At 40.8% G+C, this 13,328-nt stretch overlaps 1 protein-coding gene across 8 annotated transcripts in view; it reads right to left on the bottom strand.

Annotated features, from left to right (window-relative positions):
* The window catches only part of nfic (nuclear factor I/C), a 99,621-nt gene that overhangs the window by 67,553 nt on the left and 18,740 nt on the right, over positions 1 to 13,328 (bottom strand). For 6 of the 8 annotated variants that reach the window (XM_055005144.1, XM_055005160.1, XM_055005149.1 and 3 more), the window contains exons 5-7: positions 13,203 to 13,277; positions 10,654 to 10,755; positions 9,203 to 9,359 (exon numbers count right to left, since the gene is read on the bottom strand). In XM_055005144.1, coding sequence (XP_054861119.1) covers positions 9,203 to 9,359; positions 10,654 to 10,755; positions 13,203 to 13,277 — 334 coding nt within the window. The remainder of the gene's footprint in view (positions 1 to 9,202; positions 9,360 to 10,653; positions 10,756 to 13,202; positions 13,278 to 13,328) is intronic. The other 2 variants (XM_055005145.1, XM_055005156.1) reach the window with 1 other exon arrangement.

The following is a 13,328-nucleotide window of genomic DNA, read 5'->3' as shown; positions in this document are numbered from 1 at the left end:
CCCCAACAACAAGTCAATGGTTACCAAATGCGACAAATCCTGTCGGGAAGAAAAGAGATTGGCTTTCAAAGAAGAGGCTGTCTCTGGCCTTCAGTCAGCCACCAAAGACTTGAAAACTGAGACTCTGAAAGCAAAACACGGCTACAAAACCCTCCTTGAAAGCAAAATGGGTGCAAACAATCTTGGTTCTGCTTGGACATATATGAAAGCCATTGCAGGCCTTCAAAATTCCCAGAGCAGCAGCTAAATCAATTCCGACAGTTTTAAGTCAGACAGAGATCTTGCAAATGATCTTAATAGTTTATGCTCGTTGTAATTCTTCTGATTTTAGCAAGGACATTTCAGAACTGAAACAGGAATTGAAGGATGCTCAGCACTTTAACATTAAACTCAGTGATGTCAGAAAGGCCTTTCCTGCCATGAAGGTGAACAAATGCCAGGGTCCTGACAATATTAGTGGTCCCCTTATGAAATCTTGTGCTAAAGAACTCAGTCCTAGGATAACATTATTTTTTATACCGACAAATCAAAGAAAAGATGGTTTTACCTTAGCTGACATGTTTCAACTGCAACTGCAGTCTTCTTCAGAGCGTCATCCGACGTGTGCTGACGTGTCCTTTTTTATCAGGTGACCGGTCTGACAGATCTGTCGGAATCTGTCAGACCGGCCACGCCACCCGCCATCCAGTGGTCTCTGGAGGATGGAGTCCCAGGTATTAGAGGGTGTAGCCCCCTCATCCCGGTTCATGGAGCAGCTCGCCCACTTCCTGATCTCGATGGCCTCCTTGATCCATCGTTTATGTTTGTTGGTTTCCGATGTTAAAATCCTCCCCCTGTTCCAGTCCATGATATGATTATTTCTTTTGCAGTGATCCGTGATGGCTGATTTTTTTGTTTTCTTGTTCGGCTTTTTCTTTTTGTGTTCTTGTGAGTCGTCCAGTTGTTTCCTTTTCGCATTCTGTCTGGTGTTCTCTTCATTTTGTGTTGCATGATCTACCTGTTTCTCCAATGTATGTTTTCTCGCAAGATTTGCACGGAATTTCATAAATGATGTTGCATTTCTTGTCCGGTTCTATTTTGTCTTTGGGGGGGGGACTAATAGCTGCCGGAGTTTTGTATGTGGTTTTACTGCTGTGTTAATGTTGTGTTTTTTCATTATGCGTTGTATGGGTTCTGTTATCCCACAGATATATGGGATGGTGATTATGTCTTTATTTTTGTTGTCCGGTTGTTGTGTGCATTTTGTTTATGTTTCCTTGTTTTTTTACTTTGTTTTTAGCTTGTTGTTTTCCTTTGTTTATGGCCCATATCAGGTATTGGCAGTGTATGAGTGCGTTCTTGATGTGTTTTTCCTCCTCCTGTCTGTCTTTATCGTCTGTTATGATGCTGGTCCTTTCGTAAAGTGTTCTAACTACTGATAGTTTGTGTGCTGTGGGGTGTTCTGATGTCCAGAGGAGGTACTGGTCTGTGTGTGTTGGTTTCCTGTAAACAGTGACCTTAATGCTGCCATCTTCCCTGTGGTGTATGTTCATGTCCAAAAATGAAATGGTCCGGTTTATTTCTTCTTCGTGCTTGAATTGTGTATTTCCTGTGTCGTCCATGTTATTCAGATGATCGGTAAGTTCTTGTGTGTGTCCAGATTTTATTATTTCCAGGATGTCATCAATGTATCGTTTCCAGAGTGTGGGTCTGCAGTGTGTGGGTGTTGTGTGGATGGCTTTGGTTTCCAGGTCCTCCATGAAGAAATTACTCATTATTGAAGATAGTGGATCTCCCATTGCAAAACCTTGTTTTTGACTGCAAATAGTCGCTTTGAACTGAAAATAGGTGGATGTGGCAACGAACCGGAGTAGTGCGATAATGTCATTTACTGTAAGGTTTGTGCATTTTTTCAGTGTCCTGTCCTTCTTAAGTCACTCTTGTATGATATGTAATGTGACGTCAATGGGGGTTTTTGTGAATAATGAAACTCCGTCGTGTGAAATGAATATGTCGTCTTTTTGTACTGTAATATTGTTGAGTTCTTGAGCCAGTTGTTTTGAGTTCTTGCAGTGACGTTATGATGTACCGAGGAGGGGTTTGATGATTTCTACTAAAGCTTTTGAGAGGTTGTAAGTGACTGATCCGATGCTGTCTACAATAGGGCGTAGTGGTGTGTCTTTGTTATGTATTTTTGGTGTCCCATATATCTGGGGGGGTAAAGTTGGCTGTGGGAATGAGGTGACTGTAAGCTTCCTGTGTTATTTTATTGGTTTCTAATAGTGGCTTTAGCAGGGTTTTTAATGTCCTTTTCTTTTGTTCTGTGGGGTCTTTTTTGAGTATTTCGTACGTGTTCCTGTCCTGTAGCATGTTGGTTAGCTGTTCTTTGTATGTGTCCATGTCCATGATGACTGTGGTTCATCCTTTGTTGGATGGTGATGCTGTTGTCCTGTTTGAGTGATTTTATTGCTTTTGTTTCTTGCTTGGTGATGTTACTGTGCAGGAGGATTTTAACATCGGAGACCAACAAACATAAACGATGGATCAAGGAGGCCATCGAGATCAGGAAGCAGGCGAGCTGCTCCATGAACCGGGACGAGGGGGCCTACACCCTCTCGCATACCTGGGACTCTATCCTAGAGAGACCACCGGACGGTGGGGGGCGTGGCCGGTCTGACAGACTCTGACAGATCTGTCAGACCGGTCACCTGATAAAAAAGGACACGTCAGCACACGTTGGATGACGCTCTGAAGAAGACTGCAGTTGCAGTTGAAACATGTCAGCTAAGGTAAAACCATCTTTGATTTGTCGGTATAAAAAATAACGTTATTCTATGATAGTTAACGACAAAATGAACATCATCCAAATAGAATTCAGTCCTGTATTTCAGGTTTTCATTTTTAACAAGTCCTTGAAAATACAGCATGTACCCTCTGTTTGGAAAGATGCTGTCATGGTCCCTGTCCTTAAATCCAGTCGTCCAAAAGCTTTGCATGACTTCAGGCCTGTTACCCTCACTTCAGTCATGATAAAAGTCTTTGAAAAACTTGTTTGGAAACGAAAGACTTTTAGAACTGTTTGAAATCAGCAAAAATCTGGTGGGCTATATTTTAGACTTTTTAACTGACAGGTCACAAAGAGTCACAATAAATGGGGTTCTGTCTGACCCAGTGTTCTCCTTCACAGGTTCTCCACAACGGTGTGTGCTGTTGCCTTTATTATTCATCCTCTATACAAACGTGTCAGAGCAGATATGATTATAGGGCCATCATTAAGTATGCAGATGACTCTATTATAATCAACTTTCTCAAAGAGGGTGAAACCAGCCACGGCCCAGTTATTGACTTGACTTTGTACAGTGGTGTGAGCAGTTCTACCTCCAACTGAACATATCTACAACAAAAGAAATGGTTATTGCTTTTAGAAAACAATAAGACAGGCACGGAGTCATTTTAATTAAAGGTCAGCAAATAGAGCACGTGCCACATACATTGGGATAAAAATTTAACTTTGACGAAAACTGCAAGTCTGTTTGCAAAAAGTGCCATCACTTCACTACCTCAGAAAACTTGTACATTTCCACATTGACCAAGCAATCTTGACTCTGTTTTATCATTCTTTTATTGAGTCTGTTTTATCTTTTTCCTTGGTGGCATGGTTCAGTCAGACCTCTGTTACAGAGAAAAACTCAGAACCAAATAGTGAGATGGTCCAGTTGCCTGATTGGTGAGTCACAGTCTTGTCCAGCTCCCTGTACACTAAACAAGTACAGGTGATGGTTTCAGCAAATCTTAATAATGACTCCCATCCTCCACGAGGTGAATTTCAGCTTCTTCCCTCTGGATGAAGGTTTTTAGTCCCAAGGCAAGAGAAAACGTTATAACAACAGCTTTGGTAATGTCTCCCTCCTCCACCCTGGATAGTGGATGACACACCAGCCTACGATGTCCGGCAGTAGCTGGTCTTCAGTACTTGGTGGGCTGGGAGAGTCATGCTGAAAACCCACCACCGGTCATGCTCCCAACATTCCTCCCTGACCATTCTGTCCCCAAGTTCCAACTGTTAGCTAAGTAGTGCAGCATAGTAGTCCTGTCGTATGCTCTTCTGATTGTTTATTTGTTTTGATAGTTACCTTCCAGCTACTCATGTTCAGTCTGTTTGGTTATTTTGTCTCACCTTGGTTACATAGTTCCACTTGGTGTAACACGGGTAATTACATCATAGTCTGTCCCACTAGTAAGTGGGTCTCCTTGTTAATTATTCTTAGTAAATAAACCCATTTGTCTTTTATCTTGGCCTACTTGCTTTCTGTCTGCGCTTGGGTCTCTGACAGTTTCTCATAAGTAAGGGACAATGCGCACCTCTCATCATAAACACTGCATATTTCAATATCCCTTAATGTTCCTAAAGAAAGCGAATGATTTGCCTGAGTAACCTAAGGATGGTAGTAAATAGCAAGGCCAGTTACGTATTCAATGTGGATCAAGACAGGCATGTGGTTTGCATGTCTGAATATTTCTACTGAATCAGTAGGTGAGTGGGTGACTCACCTTGTAGAATAATAAAAGACTTTACTGTCATCTCAATTTCCATGACTGGTCTCTCATTTACTACCACCAGCATATCATTGGCTAAACCAGTCACTGCCTTCAGAATAGGCATAGAATCCCTGAGCTTCTCAAGTCCCATTATTTATCTATGAAGCCTGATGAAACTAATCAGCTAGCCAGACCGCAAGACTGTCTTAAAGGACAAAAAGACCTGGATGACCTGTAATTTCCTACTACTAAATTCAGACAAGACTGAAGTCATGGTATTTGGTCCGAAGCATCTTAGAAACTCGCTTTCAAAGCATATATTTACTCTGGATTGCATTACATTGGCCTCCAGTACTACTGTGAGGAACCTTGGAGTTATCTTTGACCAGGACATGCCCTTTAACTCGCACATAAAACAAATCTGTAGGATTTCCATTTTTCACCTGAGAAATATTGTAAAAATCAGGAACATTCTGTCTCAGAATGATTTAGAAAAACTATTCCAAGCATTTGTTACTTCCAGGCTTGACTATTGCAATTTCTTACTATCAGGATGTCCTAATAGCTCCCTCAAACACCTACACCTGATCCAAAATGCTGCAACCAGAGTACTGACGGGAGTTAGCAAGACAGATCATATCTCTCCTATACTGGCTTCTCTTCATTGGCTTCCTGTGTAATCTAGAATAGCATTCAAAGTCCTTCTTCTGACATATAAAGCTCTTAACGACCAATCTCCATCATATCTTAAAGACCTGATAGTACCGTATTGTCCTAGCAGAACTCTTCACTCTCAGACTGTAGGCTTATTTGTTGTTCATAGAATGTGTAAAAGTAGAATGGGAGGCAGAGCCGTCAGTTATCAGGTGTCTCTCCTGTGGAACCAGCTCCCAGTTTAGGCTTGGGGGCGGACACCCTCTCTATTTTTTAAGACCAGGCTTAAAACCTTCCTTTTTGATAAATCTTATAGTTAGGGCTGACTTGGGTGACCCTGATGGTTGGGAGTTGAGGAGCTGAACAGCCTTGGGAACAAAGGTTGCTCTCCTCCTCTGAGTCCTGCATCTAGGACAGCTGAGCTGACATCCTGAGAAGAGCCATTCAAATGCTGATCGTGGAGGATCCTGTGCACTATTCTCAGAGTCTGCTGCTGACACAGGGAGCAGAGTGTTATGAGTGGGAATCCAATGATCTTAGAGCAGACCTTCCCAGTGCTCTGCAGGCTGGTCCTGTTTAGTGGGATGATGGAGTAAAAACAGGCTATAGGTCAGAGAGAATGGAATGACTCTAAATGGAGGAAAAGTCTTCATGTCTTCAGGATGTCTCTGCTTAGACTAAAAGTGTTGAGCTTCCTTAGTAGATACTGCCATTGCCTACATTTTCTCAGGATCTGCTCAGTACTGGAGGCTAATTTTAATGTGTTATTAAAAATTGTGCCCAGGTATTTGTATTCATCCTCTTTCTCTACCTTCATCCCCATGGACTGTCCTGACAGCTGGTGTAGCCAGCTCCCCCTACTTGCTGGAGAAGGTCATCACCATCTCTTTGGTTTTTTCCATGTTTAGCTCCAGGGCAGATTTATCACATCACTCCACAAACTCACGGGGTGTTGTTCTGTAGTGGTGTGATGGGACTGAAAGCAAGAACAGGAAAACACTGTCATCTGTGTACTGAACCAGATGACAGTGTGGGTGGGTGGACTTGCAGTCATCAGTATAGAGGATGAAGAGCAGAGTTGAGAGGACGCAGCCCTGAGGGGAGCTGGTAGAGGCAAAAGAGAGGTTGGAGAGGGTGTTATTGGCCAGTACTTTCTGTGACCTGTTAGTCAGAAAGTCTCTGATCCCCAGCATTAGCTTCCACAGGTTGAAGTGGATGGAGAGTTTCCACCAGGATGTGTAGCTGTAGAATGTTGAATGCTAGAACATTTTGAATGCAGAGAAGTCTGGAAACAGGAGTCTCACTGTGGTGTTGGGTTGTTCCATCCTCAGTTGTCCATGTAAGTTTTCAGTTACCTCCAAAAAAGCACAAACAATGGAGGATGCACTTGCAAAAGTTGAAATTACAAAATGAGAAAACTGTGAGAACTCTGGCTTCATTTTGCATGAAGCCAGAGATTACATTGGTAATCACTTCCAACTGGCACTGTCCTCGCTAACTCTGAGACTGCAATGGCATGACCGTTACTTTATGAAACCACATCTTAAGCATGTTCTTCCTTTCTTTCAAAAGTACCAAAAATAGTTATGTTCCAGAAACTTACAGTCCACCAATCTATCAAAATTTTTGAACATTTTAAATTTGCTTTCACAACAAAAACAGTAACGCTCTGTTGTTCAGCACATTAAAGAAATGAACAAGATTTTCAGCATGCAGCCAACACACAAGATATTCACAAACATGTTGTAAAACAGTTGTGCACTGAAAGTTGGTCAGCTAACCATTTCCATAACAGATCTGAGTAGAGACCTGGTCTTCTTTTTCCTACCATTTAACTTCAAGGCAACCCTTTCCACTGACGCTGTGGTTGTGGCTAGAATAGCCAACATTAATTTCCACGCTTTTCCTTGAGTTTGTAATGCTTTCATAAACAGTAAAATACACTAAGTAGACGTAAATGCACTCACACTATCTCTCTCTCAACAGAGCAGTGTAAGTTTTGCTATAGAGTGAGTTTGTTGTTTCAGTTTGGCAATGGTAAAACCTATTAAATATATTCTCTTAGCATGCACGTGATTAACCTGCTAACGTGTGAAATACTTGGAACAAAAATTGTTGACCTGGTCCCAAAACACACAAAACTCTGAATGGACATGCCCCTTTATACTGTATTGTTTGCCCTCAAACTTATACTCTACCATGTGCTCTCTATTGTCAGACTTCAAGCGTCCTCTGTTTTGTCCTATAGTCTGATCTTTGAGTCCCTTATGTGTCTGAAAGGTCACAGGCTAGAGGATTTTGTATGCCATACTCATTATAAATTCAACTGATGCAAATTTATGATTTGTCAAATCAGATTACCAAACAAGGCTGTCACACAAAAACTATTCACACGTAGGGGCGAATCAGAGTCCCATGATAAACTAACCCACATTTTCTCTAGAATCTCACATTCATTCTATGCCACTAACTAAGGATTGGTTCGAACCTGTAGATCAGCAGTCCCCAACCACAAGGCTGTGGACCAGTACATCATTTGGTACCAGGTCGCACAAAAAGAATAAATATTTTTTATTTTTTATTTTATTTCCGGCAGAGTATGCAGGGTATCTTATTTTGAAAAATGACTAGATCGTCTTCCTGTCACCGCCATCTGTGCTTGTTTTCCGTACTTGGTAAATGAAGCAATCTAACCCCCTGCCACAATTAATAAAAAGTAAACATCTCTGGAGAGCTTCTTTGAAAAGAGGAAGAGACTCGATGCTGAGACACAAGAAAAAGTAAATACACATTGAGTAATAAAAAGTAGTTTTATCCGTTGTCAATGTTGTTAATCTGATATTCATGGCATTAAAGCATTGACATGCCTATGATATACAATAGGCTCTGCAGTCAGCCTGAACTTAATCATGTGATGTGCAGATTCCAACTGACTGGACGGAGCTTATCAACGTAGTGCTGTTGTGAAGTGAGAAATATACTAAAAAGCAAAAGCTGTACAGTGCTGTGAAAAAATATTTGCCCCCTTCCTGATGTGTTCTATTTTTGCATGTTTCTTCGACTTAAATGTTCCACATCATCAAACTAATTTTAAATTTATATTCATTTAATATTAGAGATAAACCACAAAACACAAAATGCAGTTTTAAAATGATGATTTATTAAACATTTATTAAAAATCTGCAGAAGTTTTGCGACACTCATGGCAGCAGCAACAGCATTTAAACATTTGCAATTGCCTGTGATCAGTCTTTTAGATGACAATAGAGGAATTTTGGCCCACTCTTCTCTGCAGAGCAATTTTAATTCGGCCACAATACATGGCTGTTCAGTATGAACTGCCCTTTTAAGGTCTTGCCAAAGTATTTCAATTGAATTTGTTGAATTGAACCCAGTTGCCAAATGAATTTGGTCATTTGGTAGATTGGTAGCTAAGGAGGCAGTTACTTTTTCATATAGATAGACTTCCTTCAATAAATGAAATAATTTACAAACTGTGTTTTGTGTTTTCTTGGGTTATCGTCTTATATGAAAATTTTGATGATCTGACATATTTAAGTGTGACAAATATGCAAAAATAGAAGATATTTGTAGGGTGCCAGTATTTTTTCACAGTACTGTAGATGACTGACAAGACTATATGTAAACAATCCTATATCTCTGGTGGCTTGTTTAAACTAGCAAGGCAACTCAATTTTTCCACAGGTAGCCTGATCCTATTTGAATCACAGTTTAGTTGTTGCATTTTACCAATTCATGCACATTGTTACAGATGCCTCAGCTACAGTGTTACAGACATTTGAACTTTTGTCAGACAAAGGGCTACTCAGTAAGAATAAAGATTATAGAGGTAAAGTACATATGATACTATCTTTGTATATATCTTGTTGATGTGTATTCAGTGTTGTTGCTTGTATTTTTTCTCCTATGTCAAAAATACACAACTGTATTGAGAAGCGCTCCAGCCTAAAAGAATGTATGATGGCAGATATATAGCTGACGTATGTGTGAGTGAGTGAGGTGAAATCACCCGCTGGATGAGGTGCTGGCCACCGATCGTCTGAGGCTGACAGGTTGGTCGACAGACTGGTTGACAGACTGGTTGACAGACTGGTTGAGGTCATAGGCCAGATGACCCTGGATCTCCCCCATTGAGAAACCAGGTCCTACTCCTGTTACTACTGGAGCTACACAGGGAGAACACACACTGTTTATGACTTACATACTAAGAACTGAATACCTGGCGATCAATACTTCATTTAGCCAGTTCAATGTAAAATGTCACATAATACATAATGCTTATCAGTCATCCCAGCTAGCTGGGCTGAAGCGGCTAAATCTTTTGTTTTTCATTTTGTAAAAGTAAATACAATTTCATACATGTATGGCTGCAGGGAAAATCGTGGTTGTCAGTTCAGAGCAGCAGAAAAACAACAGATAATACCTGACAAGATCACATTAAAATTCTTCTATGGTATACAAAAACTGGTAACTACATAAAATGAGATGAGATGAGATGAGATGAGATTATCCATCCATCCATCCATTTTCTTCCTCTTATCCAGGGTTGGGTCATGGAGGCAGCAGATGAAGCAGGTCATTCCAGATATTTCTCCCCCCAGCAACACTTTCAAGTTCTTCCTGGGGGATCCTGAGGCGTTCCCTTACCATGCCCCCCCCCCATCGTCCATGAACGATACAAACACAATGAGAGACAAGGGGCAGCCCTCATGCAGTCCAACACCCACAGGAAACATGACTTTGTAACAAGAATGTGACCGCAGCTCTCACTTAGGTTGTACAGGGACCAAATGGCTCGTATTAGCGAGCCCAGTATCCCAAACTCCTGCAGTACACCCCACAGAACCCCTCTGGGGACAAAGTCGTATGCCTTTTCCAGATCCACAAAGCACATGTGGACTAGCTGTTCGAACTCCGATGACCCCCTCAGCCACTCTGCAAGGGTAAAAAGCTGGTCCATTGTTCAATCAGGACAGAATAAGCATTGATCCTCCTGGATCCAAGGTTCAACAATCAGTCAAAGCCTTCCTTCCAGCACCCTAGAATAAACTTTCCCGGGAGGCTGAAAAGTGTGATGCCCCGATAACTGCAGCACACCCTCTTTTCCCCCTTTTAGAAAATAGGAACCACCACCCCAGTCTTCCATTCCACAGTCACTGTATCCAATGCCTACGCAACATTGAAGAGACATGTCAGCCAAGACAGTTCAACAGTGTCCAGAGCCTTTAGCATCTTCAGGCGAATCTCATCCACACCTGGCGCTTTGCCGCCAAGGAGTTTTTTTTAACTACCTTGGCAACCTGTACCATGGATATTGGTGAACACACCACCAAGTGGTGTGTTAGGGTGAGAAAGTCATGTTATGCTGAGAGTCATGTGTCCAAAATTGGTTGGGTATAGAGTGGTAGTCCTACAATGTGACATGCATTAAGGCTAAATTCAATGGTAAAGCTGACTTACTTCTTGAGACTTGGACCAGCTCAGTAACACTGAAAACTCCTGATGTGACAAAACTCTCCTGGAACTCTGGACCATCTGTAGAAACATAACAGCATTTGCACACTGTTTGTGTGTGTGTGTGTGTGTGTGTGTGTGTGTGTGTGTGTGTGTATATATATATATATATAGGTGTGTGAGTGGAGAAACAGCAATTAGTTGATGTTAATAAAAACAGATTTAGACTGAGCCTATATACACATGTGGACAAAATTGTTGGTACCCCTCAGTTAATGAAAGAAAAACACACAATGGTCACAGAAATAATTTGAATCTGAAAAAAGTAATAATAAATAAAAATTCTATGAAAATTAACCAATGAAAATCAGATATTGCTTTTGATCCGTGGTTCAACAGAATTATTTTAAAAAATAAACTCATGAAACAAAAATGATGGTACCCTTAATGTAATATTTTGTTGCACAACCTTTTGAGGCAATCACTGCAATCAAACCATTTCTGTAACTGTCAATGAGACTTCTGCACCTCTCAGCAGGTATTCTGGTCCACTCCTCATGAGCAGACTGCTCCAGTTGTCTCAGGTTTGAAGGGTTCCTTCTCCAGACGGCATGTTTCAGCTCCTTCCACAGATGTTCAATAGGATTTAGATCAGGGCTCATAGAAGGCCACTTCAGAATAGTCCAATGTTTTCCTCTCAGCCATTATTGGGTGTTTTTAGCTGTGTGTTTTGAGTCATTATCCTGTGGCAAGACCCATGACCTGCAACTGAGACCAAGCTTTCTGACACTGGGCAGCACATTTCTCTCTAGAATACCATGATAGTCATGAGATTTCATTGTACCCTAAACAGATTCAAGACACCCTGTGCCAGATGCAGCAAAGCAGCCCCAGAACATAACAGAGCCTCCTCCATGTTTCACAGTAGGGACAGTGTTCTTTTCTTGATATGCTTCATTTTGGCGTCTGTGAACATAGAGCTGATGTGCCTTGCCAAAACATTCTTTTGTCTCGTCTGTGCATAGGACACTCTCCCAGAAGCTTTGTGGCTTGTAAACCTGCAGTTCGGCAAATTCCAGTCTGGCTTTTTCATGATTTCTTTTCAACAATGATGTCCTCCTTGGTCGTCTCCCACGAAGTCCACTTTGGCTCAAACAATGACGGATGATGCGATCTGACACTGATGTATCTTGACCTTGGAGTTAACTTTTAATGTCTTTAGAGGCTCTTTTGTTACCATTCGTATTATCCGTCTCTTCCATTTGTCATCAATTTTCCTCCTGCGGCCACGTCCAGGGAGGTTGGCTACAGTCCCATGGATCTTAAATTTCTGAATGTGCCAGATAATATGTGCAACTGTAGTCACAGGAACATCAAGCTGCTTGGAGATGGTCTTATAGCCTTTACCTTTAACATGCTTGTCTATAATTTTCTTTCTAATCTGCTGAGACAACTCTCTCCTTCGCTTCCTCTGGTCCATGTTTAGTATGGTACACACCATGTCACCAAACAGCACAGTGATTACTTGTAACCCTATAAATAGGCCGACTGACTGATTACAAGTTTGTAGACACCTGTGATGCTAATTAGAGGACACACCTTGATTGACCATATCCCTATGGTCACATTATTTTCAGTCTTTTCTAGGGGTACCATCATTTTTGTCCAGGCTTGTTTCATGAGTTTATTTTTTAAAATAATTCTGTTGAACCACGGTTCAAAAGCAATGTCTGATTTTCATTGGTTCATTTTCATAGAATTTTTATTTATTATTATGTTTGTCAGATTCAAATTATTTCTCTGACCATTGTGGGTTTTTCTTTCATTAACCGAGGGGTACCAACAATTTTGTCCACATCTGTAATTAGAAAGGTGCTCAGTTAATGTGAGTAATGGTATGCTGTGGATATATGAAATATCATTGCCTTGGTAATCCATCCTTCTAGTTGCACTTGTGTGCTTTCATCTTTATTTCAGTTTTTTAAGTGTGTGTTGTTCTGATTTTGCATTGTGTAATATTTTGATCATGCTAAGAGACTCCAACAACAGTTGTTCTAAGACAAAACCAGTGCACAAATTGTTGTAGCTATAGTGGCACTCATCTAATACCCAGCTTTTGCATGACTTTTTATTGTAGCCTTTGGTTCCAAAGAATACAACATTGTCACAAAGTAGTGGTATGGGCTATAACACATTGCTGCACATGGATAACCTAGTGCTTTTCTTGATCACAATCCCTATCTTCCAAATGCTGTAAATATCCTTGCAGACTTGCTGTTATTTTTTACTACAGATGATAGGTTATATCATGTATCACATCAAACTGAGTTAATAGACTGTTTATGTACTAGGCATTTATTGTATTTGCTCATATTACCTGATAATAAATAATTAACACATACTACATGAAAAACATATATCCTATACACACAAAATATTTTAGCATTATGCATATGTATCTTACAGAATAACTAAAGTAACAAAGTGCAAATCTTCTTATGAAAACAAGTGGCAGAAAAACTGAAGAGTTCACTGAAATGAAAAGTTTACATTACCCATGGTGGCAGTTCGACTGTCCTCCTGATCAGAACCCATTCCTGTACGACTGGGACTGCTGCTGTCCTCTGTCTCTGGAGAGGTAGAGAAAGGGAGAAAACATAACAATTCTATTTTCAGCTTAT

The sequence above is a fragment of the Amphiprion ocellaris genome, chromosome 2 (genome assembly GCF_022539595.1).
Source record: "Amphiprion ocellaris isolate individual 3 ecotype Okinawa chromosome 2, ASM2253959v1, whole genome shotgun sequence".
NCBI classification, from domain to species: Eukaryota; Metazoa; Chordata; class Actinopteri; family Pomacentridae; genus Amphiprion; species Amphiprion ocellaris.
This window is presented reverse-complemented; position numbering and strand designations above follow the sequence as displayed.